This window comes from Bacillus rossius, chromosome 1 (assembly GCF_032445375.1).
Source record: "Bacillus rossius redtenbacheri isolate Brsri chromosome 1, Brsri_v3, whole genome shotgun sequence".
Classification (NCBI taxonomy): Eukaryota; Metazoa; Arthropoda; class Insecta; order Phasmatodea; family Bacillidae; genus Bacillus; species Bacillus rossius.
The window spans coordinates 51,811,204-51,830,759 of record NC_086330.1 but is presented as its reverse complement, the minus strand read 5'-3'; the positions used below and the strand labels follow the sequence as shown (position 1 = coordinate 51,830,759).

Genomic DNA, 19,556 nt, shown 5'->3' with positions numbered 1-19,556 from the left:
TGTAAAGAGTTTTAATATGAGTTAAAGTTTTGATGTTTTAAAAGTTAAAAAAAAAAAAAAAAAATGCACAAGAAGAAAAACAATTAAAAAAAAAAATTTCAGCCAGCACAGTGTTGCATTAATTAATTTCAAATGAGTTTCAAACTGAAAAGTTGGAGGCAACTCAGACCAAAAACCGTTGCGCTGTGTTATTCCGGCAACAGCTGGGCCTCGGACAGACGTCACACCTGCGACCCGTTACGAATCGAGGGGCAGCTGAGCCTCTATCGGCGCCCCGAGGCGACCTTGTTCTCCGTGTTTGGGAGCGGGAAGGATGGGGGGGGGGGTGGAGGGGATGCGTAGACGGAAGCGACAACGCGGACCGTCGCCCGCTGCCATTGGCCGGATAACTCGCCGGCTATCCAGGGCCGCCTTCACGTGTGGGGGGGTTCTCCCTCCCACCGCACATCCAGGGGGGGGGGGGGGGGGAGAGAGAGAGGGCGAAGGAAAAACAACGGGGCGGCGTCGTGACCGAGGTCAGTGTCGAAGTGTTCGCGGGGCCGCCGCGTGTGCTGTCTCTCTCTCTCTCTCTCTCTCCCACGTGGTGCTGTAGCCCGGGCCTTGGCCCTCAGAGGGCCCGTGCGCGCGGGAGGGACCTGCCTCTCTTCGCCATGCCCGCGGAGGTGCTGCGGCTCAAGTGTGTCGTCTACAGCCTGGAGCCGCGCGTCAGTCGCCGCCCCGAGGTGTGTGTCGCCCCGTCTTGCGGAGAAAGTCGCCCCGTTTATAAATAGCCCCAATCACCTTACACCCTCTAACCCTTCCCCCCCCCCCCCCCGGGGAGCCGAGCAGATGGTTAAGGGGCCCGCCTCGTCAGGGATGTATGTGTGTTAGTGAGGCGGGATGATAAGCGCGACGCTCGCTGGCGCTTCCAGCGCGGTATAGCCTCTAAGCGCAAGTCTCTGAACTGGCGCGCATTCGTCTCGTCGTCACATGATAACTGTGAAATTTGAGCGGTGACCGTAACATTATATAGCGGAGAAATGAAGATAAAGGTGTTATGCAAGCCACTTAAGTGCTTTCAAGAATCTGTACTGATTGTTTTATGCCTTAAAATTACTCTGAAAACATGCGTTTTAGGCATTTTAACGCTTCTAAAAATACAGTTAAAAAACTTAATCCGAAATTAAATGTACTTTTCGGCCCTCAGCGAACTCTTAAATGCTATTCGTAAATAGGCCCCACTCGGATATCTTGAGTAGTTTTGAAATCGCGTTGTTTTTCCTGAAGCTCTGCACACCGTATGTGTGCGCAGGTAGGCTAATATTCCTGCGCCGCTGGTCGAGGGAGACGACCTCGTCCGCGGGCCCGTGTTTTCCGTTCAGGCTATACTTCCTTTCCCCGTATCTTGTGTTACAGGATAGCAGAGGCTGTTGTACCCCCCGCCCCGTTCTTTTTCAACTCCATCTTTTCTCCCCCTACTTATGGAATGTCCGGATTCACAGTGACACAGATGCTGCCAGACTTAACTTTTTAAGTACGAAATTTAATGCCACGAGCCCCTAGTGCACGTGTGTGTGAATGTATATAGTTTGTAGTGAAGCCGAATTCGATCGACATGGAAAAAAACACCGAAATGAAAATCCGTTAAGGGAAAGAAAAAAAAAGTTAAATCTTCATGCGATTTCTTGGAGAAGTTTCAACATACGAAGATTTTTCAAGGCATGAGAGTCTAATGGAATTATCTTTCTTTATCATCGTATGAGAATTTATGAATAGTGCTAACAATAGACAATATGTGTTGTTGAAAGTAGTATTCTCTAGTCGTCTACATTAACAAGGGGTGGCCATGTCAAGTGTTTTATACGTGAAAACAGTTTTAAAGGGCTTTATTTTATTGCAGTGACTAGATGCTCGGAAATTTCGCGTATTCGTCTAGCCTCAGGGTAGAATTCAAAGTCATAGGTGTGATCTACCAATTTTTTCTTTCCCATTGGTTGATTTCTTAGCGAGAACATTTTTTTTCCTTGTTAATTAATACTACCTTATTTGCTAATTTCTCTCCTCACAGTCGTAAAGGGGCGTGTCCTAATAATTGCAGTCCAATCATGAACACAGTGCGAGAGTGTGAAAGGTTTGCATTCCAACTTGCGACTTAATGAATGCGCGTCATCAGACGTGGTCAAGCAACATTTATTGAATGTTGTGGGCGTTGCAATATGGTGATAGTGAGGTAGAAAGTAACCGACTATGCCATGGTATGTCCTCTCCTGACCATTCATAACGTTATAAGCATACGTAGGTGCATGGAAATTATTGAACGGTGCATTAAAGGTGCATATTTCACACGTCTTGCACGCACCTGGAAGGCAAGCGCGTTGTCGTCTCAAGCTTTCCGTGTTACCTAAGAGACGTGTGGAGGTTGTAGCCGTAAGGTCAAGGCGTAGGTAAAGCAGCCAGCATTGTTGTATACAACCGCATACAAATCGGCGAATTATTCCGTAGCCTTCGGTATACTGATGGTTGATTTAATCGTCGCTAGTGATTCATGATCCGCTTTAATTGGCCGTAATTGGCGGAGGAAAGGGGTGACTTCCTAGTTTTATGGAGATTTTGGTTGGCAGGGCTGAATGGTTTGCTTTTTAAGGGTTCCCAGCTGATGGTATACGCCATGTTTGTAAGACTCCTAAAAAAATCAGTGAAGTTTAGCATTTCCATCGTGGAAAAAGTTTTAACGGGGCCACCTAGCCAGAGGGATATTTGTGTTAATGAGGCGGGATGATAAGTGCGACGCTAGCTAGTGCATCTATTGCGGTATCACCACTAATCGCAAGGCTCATAACTGGCGCGCAGTCTTCTGAGATTTGAATGGTATCCATAATATTATATGGCGGAGAAATGAAGAAGAAATGAAGGCGTAACACAAGTCCCTCGGTGTGCTGCCACAACTTAAAAACACATAACTTAGAAACACAAGATAGAATCTTCTAAGTTGTGTGTTTCTAAGTTATGATAGTTCTAAGTTACATGGTTCGGCGTTGTGTGTTTCTAAGTTACGTGTTTCTAAGTTATGACAGTTCTAAGTTGGGATAGTTCTAAGTTATGACTTTCTACGTTACGACGTTTCTAAGTTGTGGGGGTTCTGCGTTGGGTGTTTCTAAGTTATGATCGTTCTAACGTATGACAGTTCTAAGTTACGTGGTTTTTTTTAGAGGTTTCTAAGTTATGACTGTTCTAAGTTGTGTGTTTCTAAGTTATGTGTGGTTCCCAAGTCCCTCGAGTGCTCTCATGAATCTGCACCGGATGTTCCATGTCTAAAAATTATTCTGAAAACACGCATTTTAGCCATTTTCACTCTTCCACAAATACACTTTAAAAAAGAAATAGGGAAACAGGATTACTCGTCCGACCTCAGCGTATTCTAAATGCTTGAGCTCTGCACACCGTATGTGTGCTCGGAGAGGTGAGGGATATTTTGATACATGCTTACTAACTGTCTTCACGCGTGGTCGAGCACCATTTGCGCAATGTTTTGGATGTTGCAATATGGCGATGGTAAGGTAAAGATTGGCTTTAACTCCGTAGGCCTACGTTATTGAATGTCACGCACTGACAGTTTCTAACTGTGACCCTCCGCCACTCTCCCTTCCTTTCTACCGTTTCTCCTAATTTAGAAGGTAGCAACCGCCAACGGGCGGGCTGGTAAGGGAATCAACCACACCTCGTGGTTTTCCCCTCACATGTGGTGAGGCGAAAGTGGGTGACTGGTAAGATTGGACAATCCCTCGGGGAAGGGGGAAAAGGGGTCTGTAGCCAGCGATTTCTGAGCTACAACATTAAAACACTAAACGCTAAATTTACATAATCACCGAACTCCGTTAAAAAAATTGCAGTTACTTATCAACACATAGCCCGCTTTGTGCAGGTATTCCTTGTGATTGGACTCAACCTTTTTTTTTTAGGGGAAAGGGGAGGGGAATCGTTCTTACTTTCTTATAGGAAAGACAATGAGTTTTACTATAAATCGACGAGTTTTCACAAGACATCACATTAGTCACGCGTGTGACTCTATTCCAAATAATACGTCACAGCACCCAGTCATGGCTGAACTCTGTGACCTGGTACCGCTAGTAGTTTGTTGTTATCGTAGTTGTTGAGTCTTCTTCCGGGAAACCAGCTCAGAAGAAATTTTTCGTTTCCATTCCTTTAAGTGGACAACAAAACCAGTCAAGGTGCACTGGAACCGAAGCAACTATAGGTAGGTACTCGCCGAAGTCCAAACGAATTCCTACAGTGAATTATATAAATTATTCTACTAATTAAGTCATTATTGCGTTTTCGAAAACCACGCTATAACACATCAAAAAAGACACGGTTGAGTTTTTTTTTTTTTCGCTTTTTGTTGGAGCAGTTTCATATATAGTTTAATCTTTCGCACTGCAAAACGAACGATTCGTTAGTTGAAGTAGCTGTTCCGGCAACGTATTCTAGCGGTGGGTGCGTAAACTATGTGTGATTTGCGTTCATAAATTTAGTTAATAACACAATTTGGATATATTTTAAACGCTCGGATTTATTAAAAATAATTCTAAGTTATAGAGAACACATGAATTAGCTCGTTATCGAGGTTAGCTCTTGGCTCTTGTGTTTTAATTTCATTAAAATCCTTGCTGGTATTGGTTGCGATCTTTCTATAACACAAGATAGCCGACTGTATGTGTGTTTCTGGGGAATTTACCGTTCTTTAATTAACCACAACTTCTCGACAGCAGTCTCCAAGCATCGTGGAGTTTGAGTGCTCTAATTGAAAATTCTTTTCCTGTATTTATATACGTGATTGTTTTTTTTTTTCAAGCATTCAAACTTCTTGCTGAGCATTGTATTCGTTTATATTCTCGTTATGATTCCATTTTGAATCTTCATTTATAATTACTTTGGGGCCCCAAGGACTTAAATTTATGTCGATCTGTTTGGCGAATTTATTCATATCACCAGCGCCTTTCTTCTGTATTCTTTGTTTCTTGTAATTTAAAAACAATTCAGCTTAAAACTTCTTATTCACCATACCTACTGCTTGATAGCAGTTTGTGTGGCTGTAATTGGGTCAAAAGGTTTTTAGATTGGTTGTTAGGCTACCTTGTCGTGGAAAGAAAGTAATGAAATTTTGACGTGAAAGTTTCTGCCTGGACAAATATATTGGGTCTGGGTAACTCATTCCAACAAAATTTGAGTGCATTTACCTACTAATTTGTCAACACTGTCGAAATTCGTCTTTTTTCGTTGAGTTCTTAAAAGAAAAAAAAATTCTGCAAATTTTTAGCTTCAGGGTGGGTAAAATAAAAGCTGTATTAAAAACATCGAGACAAAGAGTCACATTCGATTAATAGGGAATGCTAGCTCTGAATTGAACTGACAACCCATCACAAAAGATATGGAATCCGTTGGCGCTGTCGACACCATTTCCAGTTATGATTGCTAGTCGCGAGGCTGTGTGAAAATCGACGAGTTCGCTCCGACATCGCGACTGATCTTTGGCGGGAGGGGGGCGGGCGACAGTAATTGTTACACCGGGTATTTCGCATTCCCCGTCGGCGACCAGAGAGATGGACGCGTGATCGATCCCATTAGTCCGCCCGCGCCCTCGCGCTCTGACGTCACGTGGACCGCCAATAGGGAGCGCTGGTGACGTCAGATTGCCCGCCGCGGCGATGGGCCCTTTGAAGGGGGTGGGGGGGAGGGGACCCGGCGATCCCTTGTCGCCGGGCGATGCTGTGTGGACGCTCGGGGCGATTGCTTGCAGACCACGTGATTGACCCGGTCACTATCCTCTCTTCCCCCCTCCTCTACTTCTCTTCCACTCTCCTCCTCTTTACCCTCTCCTCATTCGGGCGTGGACATTCTGTCCTTGCCCGCGGGCTCCAGGGAGGCATTGTGCGTGACAACAAAGGCAGTTTCTGGTATCGGGTTCGCGGAATGGCATCTGTGACACGGGATATCGTCTTCAGATCACGGAAGCCACGAAGAAAATAAACGGAACTGAACGACTGGTGGTCACTAAACGTCCCAAACAATACAGAGCAAAATTTGCAATTTTTTTTTTAATGCTTCAGTTCATAGAAGCACATTAAAGTATATATAAATAGTTGGTGACTTTTCCAATTAAAATTAAGTGGAAATTATCTCTGAAAATGTTTTATATTTTTAACATAACATTCGGGACGTTCCTCGGAATAGCAGACATATTTTTCATTATGTTTTATCTTTCTTACACATGAATGACCCCGCGATATTAAAAAGGTTGTAAGGAAGTTTTATTTCAAAGTTCTAAAATTAGTTTTCCCAGTATTGAATACACCCTGATATATTATTATGTCGTGCGTTATTGTGGTCAAAGTAAGTTATAAAGGAGGATCCTTCATCCCGCAATGTCTATTGAGATATTTATTTCGGGTCAAGGCAAAATAATATTTTATGGTTCGGTGTGGGACTGATTTATACATTAAACTGTTGAGACACCCGAGTATCAGACGCGTCAAAGGAAAACAATTTAGAATTATGGTTATTAGTTTTGATAGAAGAAAATTAACCCCCTATTGGAATTCTTGGCGATATCTTTACTGTACTAACTAAACTGGAACGTTTTTGTGTAATATTGTACATACTTATGTATGCTTGAATTACCAAAATGTTGTTATATTTTCTTTATCATTTTATAATATAAATTAGTCGCCGTGGTTTGCCACAAAGTTAACAATATAATAATTGATACTTGATCAGTTAGTCCTATCCGTTCAATCTTTTAAAATACGTTACAATAATCAGTTGTCAAATTCTGCATATCCACTGAAGCGTCGAGTTCAGCCAGGATAGTGATCATATTGCGCAATCACATTATCTATTATCACTATATTAGCCTATGTGACTGAGGCCTTGTATTCGTGCGGTCAGGTGGCCGGTTAGATGGGATTCCGTATTTATAATTATTCATAACCAGAAACAAGAACAAAAGAACTGATCGTAAAAATAACTTTAGTGTAAGGAATGAAAACTTGTCATTATGAAATCTTGTCATTAAAATAGGGGTTAGTTGGTAAGCTACGTGGTAGGGGATTATGTAATGAAGTAATAGGTTTATTTATTTATGACAGTCTACAGAATACTGTATTTTTCACGAAAATATTTTCAGAACAGCTTTGTGTTAAAACTTTGTAGAATTGTTTGTGTTTCGTGGTTGGGTGAGTTTTTTTTAGGTAAATGTCTACTGTCAGCACACCAATCATAGCCGTCCATTGTGAAATCAAACGCGTCCTGAATGGTCCTGCAAAACAGGGCAATGGCTTCTCTTGCAGACGGCCGCAAATCACAAGGGAACAATCGCCGGCGCAGGCATACCTTATTGCAGTCTAATGAGCAATTATATTTTTCGCGAAAATACATGCCCTTAACAATCTTACCATGAAAAAGGTAGAGTTCATGTTAAGATATCTAGCATGCCAGTAAACAAACGTATTTACACAGTATTGTAAATTAAATTTAGGCTGTAATTAAATTAAAGGTAGGCCTAAAACCTCACACACGTGGTTGATGTGAGAAATACAAAAAATAAGTGTAATTACGTTAATAGCATTCACTCACACATTTCACACACAGATTCATGCAATAGGTAAGCCGTGAAGTGATATATTGTAATTTATACTGAAGTGCTAAAAACAGTAAGTGACTCTTTTACTTCGATAAATCTAGTTAGTTTGCATTGCGGCGGCGGGCGTCGTGTCTAAACAAGTCTACGATTAGTCGTATCTAACCTAACTGGAACTAATGGTTTCCTGTGTGAGCACCGTTACTCACTTTAGCAATCGCCGACTTCAAAAAGTGCGATGCTTCATAACCGAGCTCGGTCGTGGAAAGTGCGACAGCCGAGGCAATTTTACTTTCATGTTTCATTATGTCAGTCGCACGCACGCGTCTTTGCGCTTGGGTTTACTTGCGGGCATATAGCGTGTACACAGAATATTTTTTTTGTACTAACACAAGAGGTTTTTTTTTAAATCTAGTTGCTAAGAAATATTTTTTATTACTACAGGAAAAAAATATTGTAAATTTGCACAACACATCGCTGTGGTAATTTTTCCATATACGAAATACTTTTTTAGAGATAATCCTGCATATTTCTTGTCACGCTTATGAAAACTTGCGCATTATTTTTTTAAGTTTTGATTGATGATTGATATCAGTATAATGTTTTTTTAACCATAGAAAGAATAAGCGAATATCTAACAATTTGACTTTATTTTTGTTTTATCATGCTTATTTATGTGCGCAGTTAGTATTCGAAAGCTATCCACTGAACGGTTTACAAATAACTTTAACTAAGTAGGTACTGGGACAACACAAAGCATAAATTCCCGGGAAATAATCAGATCTCAGCATTACTGCGAAACATTTTTTGTAGCGATACAGTTGCTTATTTCATATAAATGTACAAATTTACAAATATCTGTTATTTCGCATGATTATTTCAGTTATATTTACAAAAACATTTCACAGTGTATAGGTTGTTTCCGCATAGGTACCTCCTTAAAGGACCCTTTAGCCTACAAGATCTTTGAAAAAGTGCATCATAAAGAATTTCAGCTGTTTTTGCTGACCTGTCGGATAGTGACAAGATACTTTACAGAATCACCGATTAAATCTTCCGTGAAAGGACTAGACACTGCGCTGGCGGCCTTGCATTAATCAAAAGGGTGATTTTCTAAGAAGTTCGGGTAAGGTAACGAATAAGCACTGCCTTGTTGGGATACAACCGTAACCTAACTCGTGAGCCGTATTCCAGAACATGTCCAAACAAAATCCCGGTAAGGGAACAGATCGGCAACTGTTTTATTAAACTTTGCCCTGCGCAAGGCTAGAAACTGGTTCCAAAGCATTCTAGCGAAAGTTTCGCATCAATCGATACAATTGTTACGGCATAAATATTAGAGATAGCAGCACCATCGCCCAAAAATGGAACCGCCTTTTTATTTTTCTCAAGTACTTATTAAGTTGCTATTATTTATCTTTATGACCAATGTGAACAAAATGTGTTCCAAGATAGTTTGCTACCATGACGTTTCATACATAGATACGAATGAAACACGTGAGTCCGCCATGTTGCAGTAATGATTTGTTTCATAAAATTTACTATGGACAAAATATTTCAACAATATTTAAATATATTGTGTAACCCTTCTTCCTCCTTTCTTTAATGTGGGTACTTAATTTCCTGCGTAAGGTATCAATGTCATCCTCCAGACCACTCTCTACTCCCGCTGCTTGCAAATTAGCGTAAACCTGTTCTTTGGGAAGTTTATAAATCCAAGAAACTGCCATTATTAAAAAAATCAAAAAAGTCAGCAAAATCGCAAAAGTCCAAAGTCTCTGCCAAGCAGAGTGGCGAAGGTTGTAACCCTTCTTCCTCCTTAATTGGAAGAGGGGTTGCGTCCCCGACTCACTCTGGGCGCGAAGGGAAAAAATAAATATTAAAACCAGGCATAAAAAGCTAAACAATATAAATTCCCCACACCACTGCCCAGGGGTCAGGCCAAAAAATTTAAAGGATATAATAGCAGAGTAACCATTAAACAAACAAGAGGCAAGACTTTGGACGTATGTTATTAAAAAATAGAAATTTGCAAAAATAATTTTTACTATACATAACCATACAAGCTTAGTTACAAAAGCTGACGTTAATAATGGCAGCATCTTATCCCCATTTGCGATACTAACAATAACCTTTAAAAAATCGTAAAAATATAAATACTGATAACAACAAGTATAAAAATATATAAGGGCGTGAGGCGTGGCCACTATAAAATATCAAAATTTACTGACTGCCCTAATACCAAAAATCAAACAAGACAATCAATACAAATATATAAAAAATCTACAAAAATAATACTGAAGTACAAACAAATTATTTAAATAAAGTTCTTAAACTCTCAATCAACGGTTTAGTCTTTCTTCAGATGTTCGTTGCTAAAGACTTGCCAAAAAAACAAAGTTAATATCCTAGGCGTGCGCTGGCTTCCTGACCTTCCTCACCAACTCCAGAGTCTAATGCCACGCCGGGCCATAGGTACGAATTCACAAAGGCGTGAACGATGACCAAAAAAAAATTATCTTATTTTTTTTTTAAGGGAAATGTAGCAAAAACTCTTCACGTAACATAACTATGTTACCACCGAAGTTTTTATCATATACTTCAAACAAAGTCTTACTTCTTTATTAACTTGCCAATGATTTCATAAAAACGTAGAATGGCCGCACCAACCAACATCAGGCTGCGCATGTAGTCCAATACCGATCGCATACTTTTAATAATACTGCACAAGCTGATATATTAGCTAAATGCAACTTTAAGTATGCCAATTCCGAAGACAAAGTCTCAAAAACAAATTGCAAAATGTTCGTTTCTTCCAAACTTATACTTTTATTACAACTACAGGCAAACGGGCGACCTTTTTTAAAAAATCCCACACTGGAACAACGTGTGAAACAAATGGGCCTCTTCACCAAACTGGCTAATAAAAGTTCCGTCCAAATAAAATTTAGTATGGGAAAATACACAGTTCACTAGGTTTGCCAAAAACCAGTGCAGCACCACGAGGGTAAAAATCAAAATTGCGGCCTCTCTTTACCTTGATAAGTCCAGTATCACAGGGCAAACCATGGCCCTGTCCCCCAGCGTGGAGCCTCCATCCCCATACTCTTCGTCGCCCGTTGCCGTCCGGCACACCAGTCCGCGCCGTCACATGGCTCTGTCCTCGACGGTCGCTCGCCACAAACTCTCTCCGGCCCAGCTGATTTTTTCCTTCCCGGCAAGCCGAATGTCTGACGTCATCAGCCAACCCCCGGGCGCTCGCCAAGTGGTATTTACGTGAAACACAATCGATATTCTTAAACTCATAATCGATAGCTACCAAACGGCGTATAACTAATTAACAGAAACAAATATAATTAAAAAAATTTACAGATAAATTAACATTAATTAAAAAAGGCGTAAAAATACGTGAAATAAAAAACCATATAAAACTAGAGACCAGCAACAAAAATAAATTACAAGTAAAAATGTGGCCCTGCCGGCCACAATTGAAACAAAAATAAACATTAATTCGTTAGAGTACATGGTAGGGAAGTTTTTTTTTTCTTATATCAACACCAGGTTTTTTCAACCCCTTGTAGTAATAGTTTGTATTACCAAAAATTGTTTCAGAAAAAATGTTTTAAGTAAAAATTATAAGAACTAGAAATAATTTGAAAGGATTTGATGGTGTACCTAATATGGGAGTAAAGAATTTTTTTTTTAATTGTACCCCTTATTTTTTTAACCCGTTGAAGCAATGGTTCGTCTAATCAAAAATTGTTTCAGACAGACAAAAGTTTTAGATATAAATTATAAGATTAATACATAATTAGTGCGAATTATATGTTGTGCCTACGAAGGGAGTTATGATTATTTTGTCCTCCAACCCTTGTTTTTTCAAACCCCTTGCAGTTATGGTTGGTCTTATCAAAAACTTATTCAGACAAAATATTTTGCTATTAATCCTACGAATTAGAATACGTTTAAACGTATGTGATATTTTCCATATTATGAGAGTTACAGTGGTTTATCTGTTGTTTTTTTTAAAAAAAACCTTCCCCATTTAAACACCTTTGGTCGGATGTAGCCCATTAACGAACTCAACCGAGATTTTTCAGTACTAGATTTTATGTATCAGTTTGGAAGTGATTAGTGAAAAATTGCGACAGTTTTCGTGTCCACAAAATTGTGATTATATATACATATATGTGTACATATATATACACACACGCATATATATGTATGTATTCACTTTTGAGTTGACAATGGTTTTGGGGTCTATGGACCATGAAACGAAAAACTATATGGAAAATGTTCCGAAGGTCGCACCATGGAAACGGCTACAATGGGTAGTATTTGTTTGAAATGTCTCTAAGACATGCTCGGGGCGTGGCGCCGTGACACTGAAACACCAGGCCTCCCCGCTGCGGTCGGGTGAGGGAACACGAGACGCGTGGACGCGAGGACTCTGTCCTCTTGTTCGCGCGGGCAAGAAGCAGGCGGAGACGCCCAAGGCCGGGTCGGCCCTCGGAGTTGATTCGACCGTGATCCCGCGACGTCACAGCCCGTCATTGTTCCGGCAGTGCCTGCGCGCACAGCTGCCAACCAACTGAGCCGTGCTAGTGGAGTGTCGTTCGTGAACGAGTCCTTCAGAAATGAACTAATCTTACGAGCAAACGACAGCACATGACTCGTTCGCAGTGTAATGAACGGTTCTTCGAAAGCTGAACACGTTTCGTGAGAGAACGAGAGAAGTGAAGCGGCCAGTCTGATTCGTTCGTGAAACAACTCAACGTCGGGAGTATAACCTCAGCGTCCGTCTGTTCGTCAGAGCAAACGGTAATTGGATCAAAGAAAAAGGGTAACACAAAATGAATCAGAGAGAGGGTTGGCGACCCAACAAGTAATGCATTTCATTCTAGATTTCGTTTATTAAAATTATCTGCGAGATCTTTAAAATGTGTTCCCGCATATTTTTTTTTGTAACAGACTTCTGGAACTTCAGATATCCGAGCCGGCAATAACAATGGCAGCCGCCTAGACTTAACGAATACTCGAATGGATGAACGAGTTGAGTCTTGAGGTTTTCCAAATCCCGTTGTCGGTGGTCGGAACTAAAATAACGAAATGAACGAATCTTTTGAATGAACCATCATACGAATCAATTCCGTAAAGTGAATCGTTCTGCCCATCAATACACAGTGCGTTCGAAGACAAAATGTTTCACTTGGCGGTCAGCGAGATTTTTAGTGATGTACGGTGAGGTTTCATAGGTCGGCTGCTCACGCGTAGAGGTGGGTTCTCTGACCGGCCCTACCCCCACCCTCTGCTGGTGGTTTCCTTTGAAAGGTGGACTTCGCGAGGGAAGAAGCGAATGCAACCACGTGGTGGCCAGCAACAGGGAAACAGGGAGAATCTAGAAGAGTCAGAAGATATTCAGCATCGGAGAAAAGTCAGCGAAAAATCAGGATTAGGTAGTCAAGGAATATATTTAATGAAAATATTACAGTTATAGTAAAGAATTATTTTGATTTATACTGATTCCATGTACACATCATTTCTTCCCCATTCCCAACCTGTTCTTAAGTGTTACGAAATAGTTTCTCCACATTCCTTTTTACGCGCAAGTACCTACATCAGCACTTCGACCATGCGCATTGAAGTAGTGCGATAAAATAATGTCTAGTTGCCTGTTGCAATAGTGGATTAAATAGTGTGTGTAAGGATCATTATTTTGAATTTTAATTATTTAGTAGTTGTTGCCGACTAAATACCTACTATCAGTGTTCAGGGAATATATATTTTTTCAAACCTGGAAAAGTCAGGGAAATTTTCATTACTGGTTTGCTAGTCACTTCGAACTATGAGGAAGAGCCTAGACTATAGATAGTGTGGTAGCTGGGTACGGTTATAATATTTTGGACCCGAATTTTACGTCAATTGGCGGTGGGAGTTGTGTATAAATGTTGGCATTGTGGTCGATTATCCCAACTTGCTGCAAGACTGACGTGTGTGCAGTCTGCACTCTGGCGAGGATAGAGGTTTACGGAACTCGATCATGGATTAAGGGGCCCGTCTAATCGGGGTGTTTGTGTGTCAGTGAGGCGGGATGATGAGTGCGACGCTCGCTGGTGTCGTAGGATAACCATGGAATTTGAGCGGTGACCGTAGGATTATATGGCGGAGAAATGAAGATAAAGGTGTAATGCAAGTTCCGTAAGTAGGTACTTTCAAGAATCTGTACCGGTTATTACTACGAAAACACGCCTTTTTAGACATTGTCCACTCTTCTACGAAAATACAATTTAAAAAACTCAATCCGGAAACAAATCTAATTCTCGGCCTTCGTAAATAGACCCCACTCGTATATCTTCTAGTTTTCAAATCGAGTTGTTCTTCCTGAAGCTCTGCGCACCGCACATGTGTCCGGGTAGACGGAGCCCTTGAAGGAAAAAAAGGGGGGGGGGGGGAGAATGTAAACAAGGGCGCCGCAGCTAGACAACAAAACGCAGTAGTGACTCGGGCGAACCACGCGGCCTGGACGGCTGGGAACATCCGCAGCTGCAATCTGGGTCGGCTCCAGCAGGATGACGAGCTGCGGGGGCTGGGGGGGGGGGGGGATGCGGGTCGGTCTTTTCCCACGGAGGTTCTCGGCCGCCAGCATTACGTCATTAATTTCACTCTTCCTATAGAGTTACGCCCGTGTGAAACGAGTGGTTTGCACACGCGTGTGGCGGTCGTACACTAAGAATGGCGTCACAACAGCGCGATGGCGGCGACGCGTAGATGTCCAACAAATCACGTTCGACACGTCTATGTTATGACGTCAGCGTTACTAAAATGGCGGTCGCGACAGAACGTCCAATTAGAATTTTTTTTATATATATACATATTTCAATCTCTTCGCGGGCGCGGTGTCTCTAAAATGCATGTCGGAATTTTATTTCAGAAACATGTTTAAACTGGTACACTGATAATTCTATTATTATTCTTGTATTTTTAAGGTTTTGTTTACTAAATTTGTGTGTGGGAACTCTGAAACCTGTCTACGTAAAATATTCTTACAGTTATTGAAGGTTAAATTTGAATTAAAACAAATTATTATCTCTAACATATCTATTAAAAAATACTTGCAAGAATTGCGAGCTTTCGTATGTTTGGTGCTTACGTAACAGCAATAAACATTTAATATAATATCTTTTATTTTGGTGGGTGGAAAACGTTTGTTCACATTGAAGCGATATTTTGCTGTCAACTTCGTTATTGTGGTTCCAGCATAAAAATGTATACCACCGACTCATGATGACAACATTCAACAACATAACTGTTGAAAAAAAAGATGTAAACATTGACAAGTGGCGTCCGTTCCTGGGTCGTATAATGACAATGTATTCTCAAAATCGCAACGGTCGCGATGCGACTTTAAGATATTACTACGTTACGTACCAACCATACCACAATTCTGGCAGGGTTTTTTTAATCGACATATTTGAGAGAAATGTGTTGAATTAAATTTTCATTCGGAAAAGTGTATGAGCACATTTCAAAGATTCCACAGATAAACTAAGTAAAAACCTCGACAATTACAAAATTAATAATATAGTATTACCAATGCACCAGTGTAAACCTTATATCGGAATCAACATTCTGACGCCCATTCCAGTAACATCGGCGCCTGCGACGCGATGTAATTAGGTGGTCTTTCTGATTAAGTCTGACGCGTCCGCGACTTTTGTCAGCTCTTACGTCACGGATGTGTCGAACGCAATTGATTAGTATATTATTTTATCCAGGATGCGTCCATCACGTCGCGCCATTGTGATTTCAGTATAGAAAGAAATGGAAATGGACCGATTCCCTATGCCAAGACTGGTTCTGCGTTTGGCCAGTATAACTGTAAAAAACACTCCATCCAACCAAAAGACACATACATTTGTTTACAAGTAAGCCCAAACATGCATGTCTATCGTGGTGGCTAGATGCAGGGTAGTGCTGCTCACTCTCTGGTAGGAAACGTCGTAAATAAAAACAATATTTTTTATTTATTCGATCCTGCATTAAAAGATACTTAAAAAAAGTGCGTTAATTGTTTAGATCGTAACAAAATTAATTTTTCAGTTTTTAAAACCTAATTTTTCCCTCTTCTCCTCTAAATAAATAAATATATGTATATGTATATTTTTTACCCTAAAAGTTTTTATTTATTCTTTCAATTCTTTTATTATAACGACAAATTCATTTTTTTTTTGCAATGTTTCATATGCGGACCATTTTTTTAATAGGTTTCATTGTTTATAATTCTTGGGCGTAGTTGATTTTACCCTTGAATTAACAGATTTCATCAGCCATTTAGAGTAAAACTGCAGAATAAATCCAGAATCAGCAATGGAATGTCATTGGAGCAAGGTTCTCTATAAGTCCCTATAAGTCCCAGTGATGGCCAGACGATTCAATTTACCGAATCGATTCTTTTGAATCAGTTCCTTGTAATGATTCGTTAAAAAACATTAGCTCATTTCGTTCTTTTATTTATGACCACCGATGATTGGATCTGGAACACCTGAAGAGTCATAACTCGTTGATCCATTCGAGTATTTATCACGTCTAGGCGGCTGGCCTGTTGCAGGCTCGGATATTTAAAATTCCAGACGTCTAGCTCTAATTACTCGACTCCCGACGTCACGACTCAATAAACGAACGAATCACACTTGCCGGTTCACTTTTCTCGTTCTCTCTGCGTTTTATATTCTCCCGAATCGTGTTCAGCTGTCGAGTAATCGATTCTTTACATAGCGAACGAATCATCTGATTTCGTTCTCTCGAAGATACGTTAATTTGAAGGAATCGTTCACGAACGACACATCACTTGCAGTCACCTCTGCAGAAAGTCTGCTCGACTGTCCGAGACACGAATAAGACTGACTCGCGTGTCGGTGTGCGTGTCGTTAGGACCTGATGTTTAATAACGGGTTCACCTATTGATGAATGTGCAACATTTCTTATGGCCATTTGCATTAATACTTTAAACCGATGGAAATGGAAACCTGGAATAAAATAGTTCTGTATTTATCCTTCCGAAAAAAAAAAAAACTGTTTTTATATTTAGAGAGAGATAGGAACTGCAAGACGCCATTTCGTTTTCAACAGTCTGTTGTTTGATTTTAAAAATTTGTATTCTCTGAAACAAAGTATATAATGAAATTGATTGCCTGAAGTTAATATTGACTGTCTGCTACAAATGGTTTCCCCTGTGAAGTTCCTTGGCGTTTAGTAGGTACGGATTTTTTTGGGAGGGGGAGGGAGGTGTTACGACTTCAACTATAGTAGTACGACACTATTTTGAAAATCTCTAAATGTGTGAGTTCTACCTCAACGAAGGCAAATTTTCAATACTAAACAAAAAAAAAATATTGTTGGCATGTCGTTTATGAAGGATTTTATGAAGGATGAATAGAAGTATGAAGGATTACGAAATTTCAGTGCCCAGCTGTCCTATTCCTGTTGTGATTGTGTTTGTGGCTGTTTGTTTGTGTGGTTTTCTGTATGTGTGTGTGCGTGCGTGCATCTGGCACACACACTCAGTCGACCTTCACACGCGTATCAAATGCACTCTCGCCGTCACAACTGTCATGCACGATTCCCTAGAAGACCGTAAGAAAAGTAACAAGCGGCACAATTGGATTGGCCGCTCATCCATATATCAGTGTGGTATTATAAACAAGATTTTTATTGTATCCCCTTAATCGACTTATTTATAACTGTGAAGATAAGTTTGGAAAACACTTGTTTCAAACATATACTGGTATGGAAAACCTACCTGTGATACGCACATATATCTATATGTAGACGATTTACTGTCGTTTTAATTGCATAATTAATTATTACTAAAAGTTTGGTCGACATCGACTCATTGGAGAATATTTTCATTTTTTTCGTGTCTCGGGTACTAAATACACTAATTAGGCTTCTCTTAAGGGCTCCGCCTACCTGGTCACACATACGGTGCGCAGAGCTTCAGGAAAAACAACGCGATTTCAAAACTACTCGAGATATCCGAGTGGGGTATGTTTACGAAAAGCATTTAAGAGTTCGCTGAGGCCCGAAAAGTACTTTTAATTTTGGATCATGTTTTTATACTGTATTTCTAGAAGAGTTAAAATGGCTAAAACGCATGTTTTCAGAGTAATTTTTAGGCGTAAAACAGCCAGTACAGATTCTTGAAAGCACTTAAGGGACTTGTATTACACCTTTATCTTCATTTCTCGGCCATATAATGTTACGGTCACCGCTCAAATTTCACAGTTATCCTGTGACGACGAGTAGACTGCGCGTCAGTTCAGAGCCTAGCGCGTAGAGGCTATACCACGCTAGAAATACCGGCGAGCGTCGCGCTTATCGTCCCGCCTCACTAACACACATACACCCCTGACGAGGCGGGCCCCTTAACACATATTTCTGATATAATAATTTGCTTCCTTATGTGGAGGTATAAGACGTTGCATTATAATTTTGCATAAACTTTATCTATTTTCTGTACTTCTAATAACGTTATCTTCGGTTCAAATTTTATTCCTTCTTTTATTTCGTGCAAACAAATATGTATTTTGAGACTCCATTTTAGTAACACTAATTAAATTTTGTGTATAATTTAAACGAATGTAAAAAAAATGGAGACTCTTCATAATGTATTTCTTCAAACGTTTTTTACATCTGTTAGCAAGAAAATTCACGAACGAAGTCTACGCAGGCACTCTAAATTATTGGTTTGGCATAAAACGTATGGCAGATAGTGTTATATTGGGTTTGAAGTTAAGCTTTAAATGGAAAGACTGATACACATCAGTTCCGAAACATTCAATTCTTAAATTTTCGAGGTGGCCTTGAATGGTTTCGCGTTGAGTGGAAGTTGAGTTCATCTCTGGAATTGTAGATATTACATCGTAACAATATACTAATATCAATTCATAAAGAATAAACCATGAAGTTACCTATAAACCAATATTATTTAATAATATAATCTCAAATATAAGGTTTTGTTTTGTCTTAGTTTTCCTTCTAAATCTAAGTTTTAAAAAATGAATTTTGAAGCAATGCATATAAAACATTCAGTACCACAAACCTCCATGAACATTACAAGTTTTATGTATAAAAAAGGCCTGTAATAATGTTAATGACAAAAATAACCCTGTGAAGTGTATGTAATATAGTTACCAATTAAGGAATAATAGAATATGAAACCGAAAACAAACTATCTCTATGCACTATGACTGTGTAGCGAATGAATATAATAACTTTTGTGTTTTTCGCGATTGCTAGCTTCGTATATGCATATAGCATTTCGCGGCGAAGGTGACTACTCGCTGACGTAAGTGCCTAATATTTTCCGTGACGCAATTATTCCAAAATTGCATGGGGTTCCAAATGGTAGTTTCACAAATTGTAGGTACATTAAAAGGTAATTGGAATCTTTTCGTGCAAGTTTTTTTGCATGATATTTGAAGTGAATCTTCTTTACAGTTGGGTGGGTTTTTATTTAAGGTGACGACGTCATCAGAGTTTGACGACAAGTGTACCACTCAGAGGGTAACGAAAAGTGCAGCGCCGATTATTTATATATCATCCTATTTTAGCTTGCGAAATACTGCAGCGCTCGAGGTCATGTTTGTTATAGAACACTTACGCAGATGCGTACTAGCGCACTTGCGTACTTGTGTACTTGTGCACTCGTGTGATTGCGCACTTGCTTGTCTAAACGCTTGTGCACTGACATACGTGCTCACTCGCATACGTTCACACGTTTCTGTACACTCGCATGTACGCCTGTATACTTGCACACTATTACACGTGTTAAAAAATGTGTGTAAACTACAAATTACATAGCCCTCTATCTGTGAAGTTTCGCTTCTAACGCGCGTGGCAGCACGCACCCATATTTTTCTTTTGCTCTACAGTTTTAGCT

The 19,556-nt window shown here is 40.2% G+C and overlaps 1 protein-coding gene across 5 annotated transcripts in view; it reads left to right on the top strand.

Annotated features, from left to right (window-relative positions):
* Window positions 1-19,556, top strand: part of LOC134535968 (dual specificity tyrosine-phosphorylation-regulated kinase 2) — a 574,108-nt gene that overhangs the window by 422,883 nt on the left and 131,669 nt on the right. The window contains exon 1 of one of the 5 annotated variants that reach the window (XM_063375442.1): window positions 522-722. The exons of the other annotated variants lie outside the window; for them this stretch is intronic. Within the exon in view, the coding sequence (XP_063231512.1) occupies window positions 651-722 (72 nt within the window). The 5' untranslated portion in view covers window positions 522-650. Of the gene's footprint in view, window positions 1-521; window positions 723-19,556 lie in introns of those variants that run through there. 5 annotated transcript variants of the gene reach the window in all.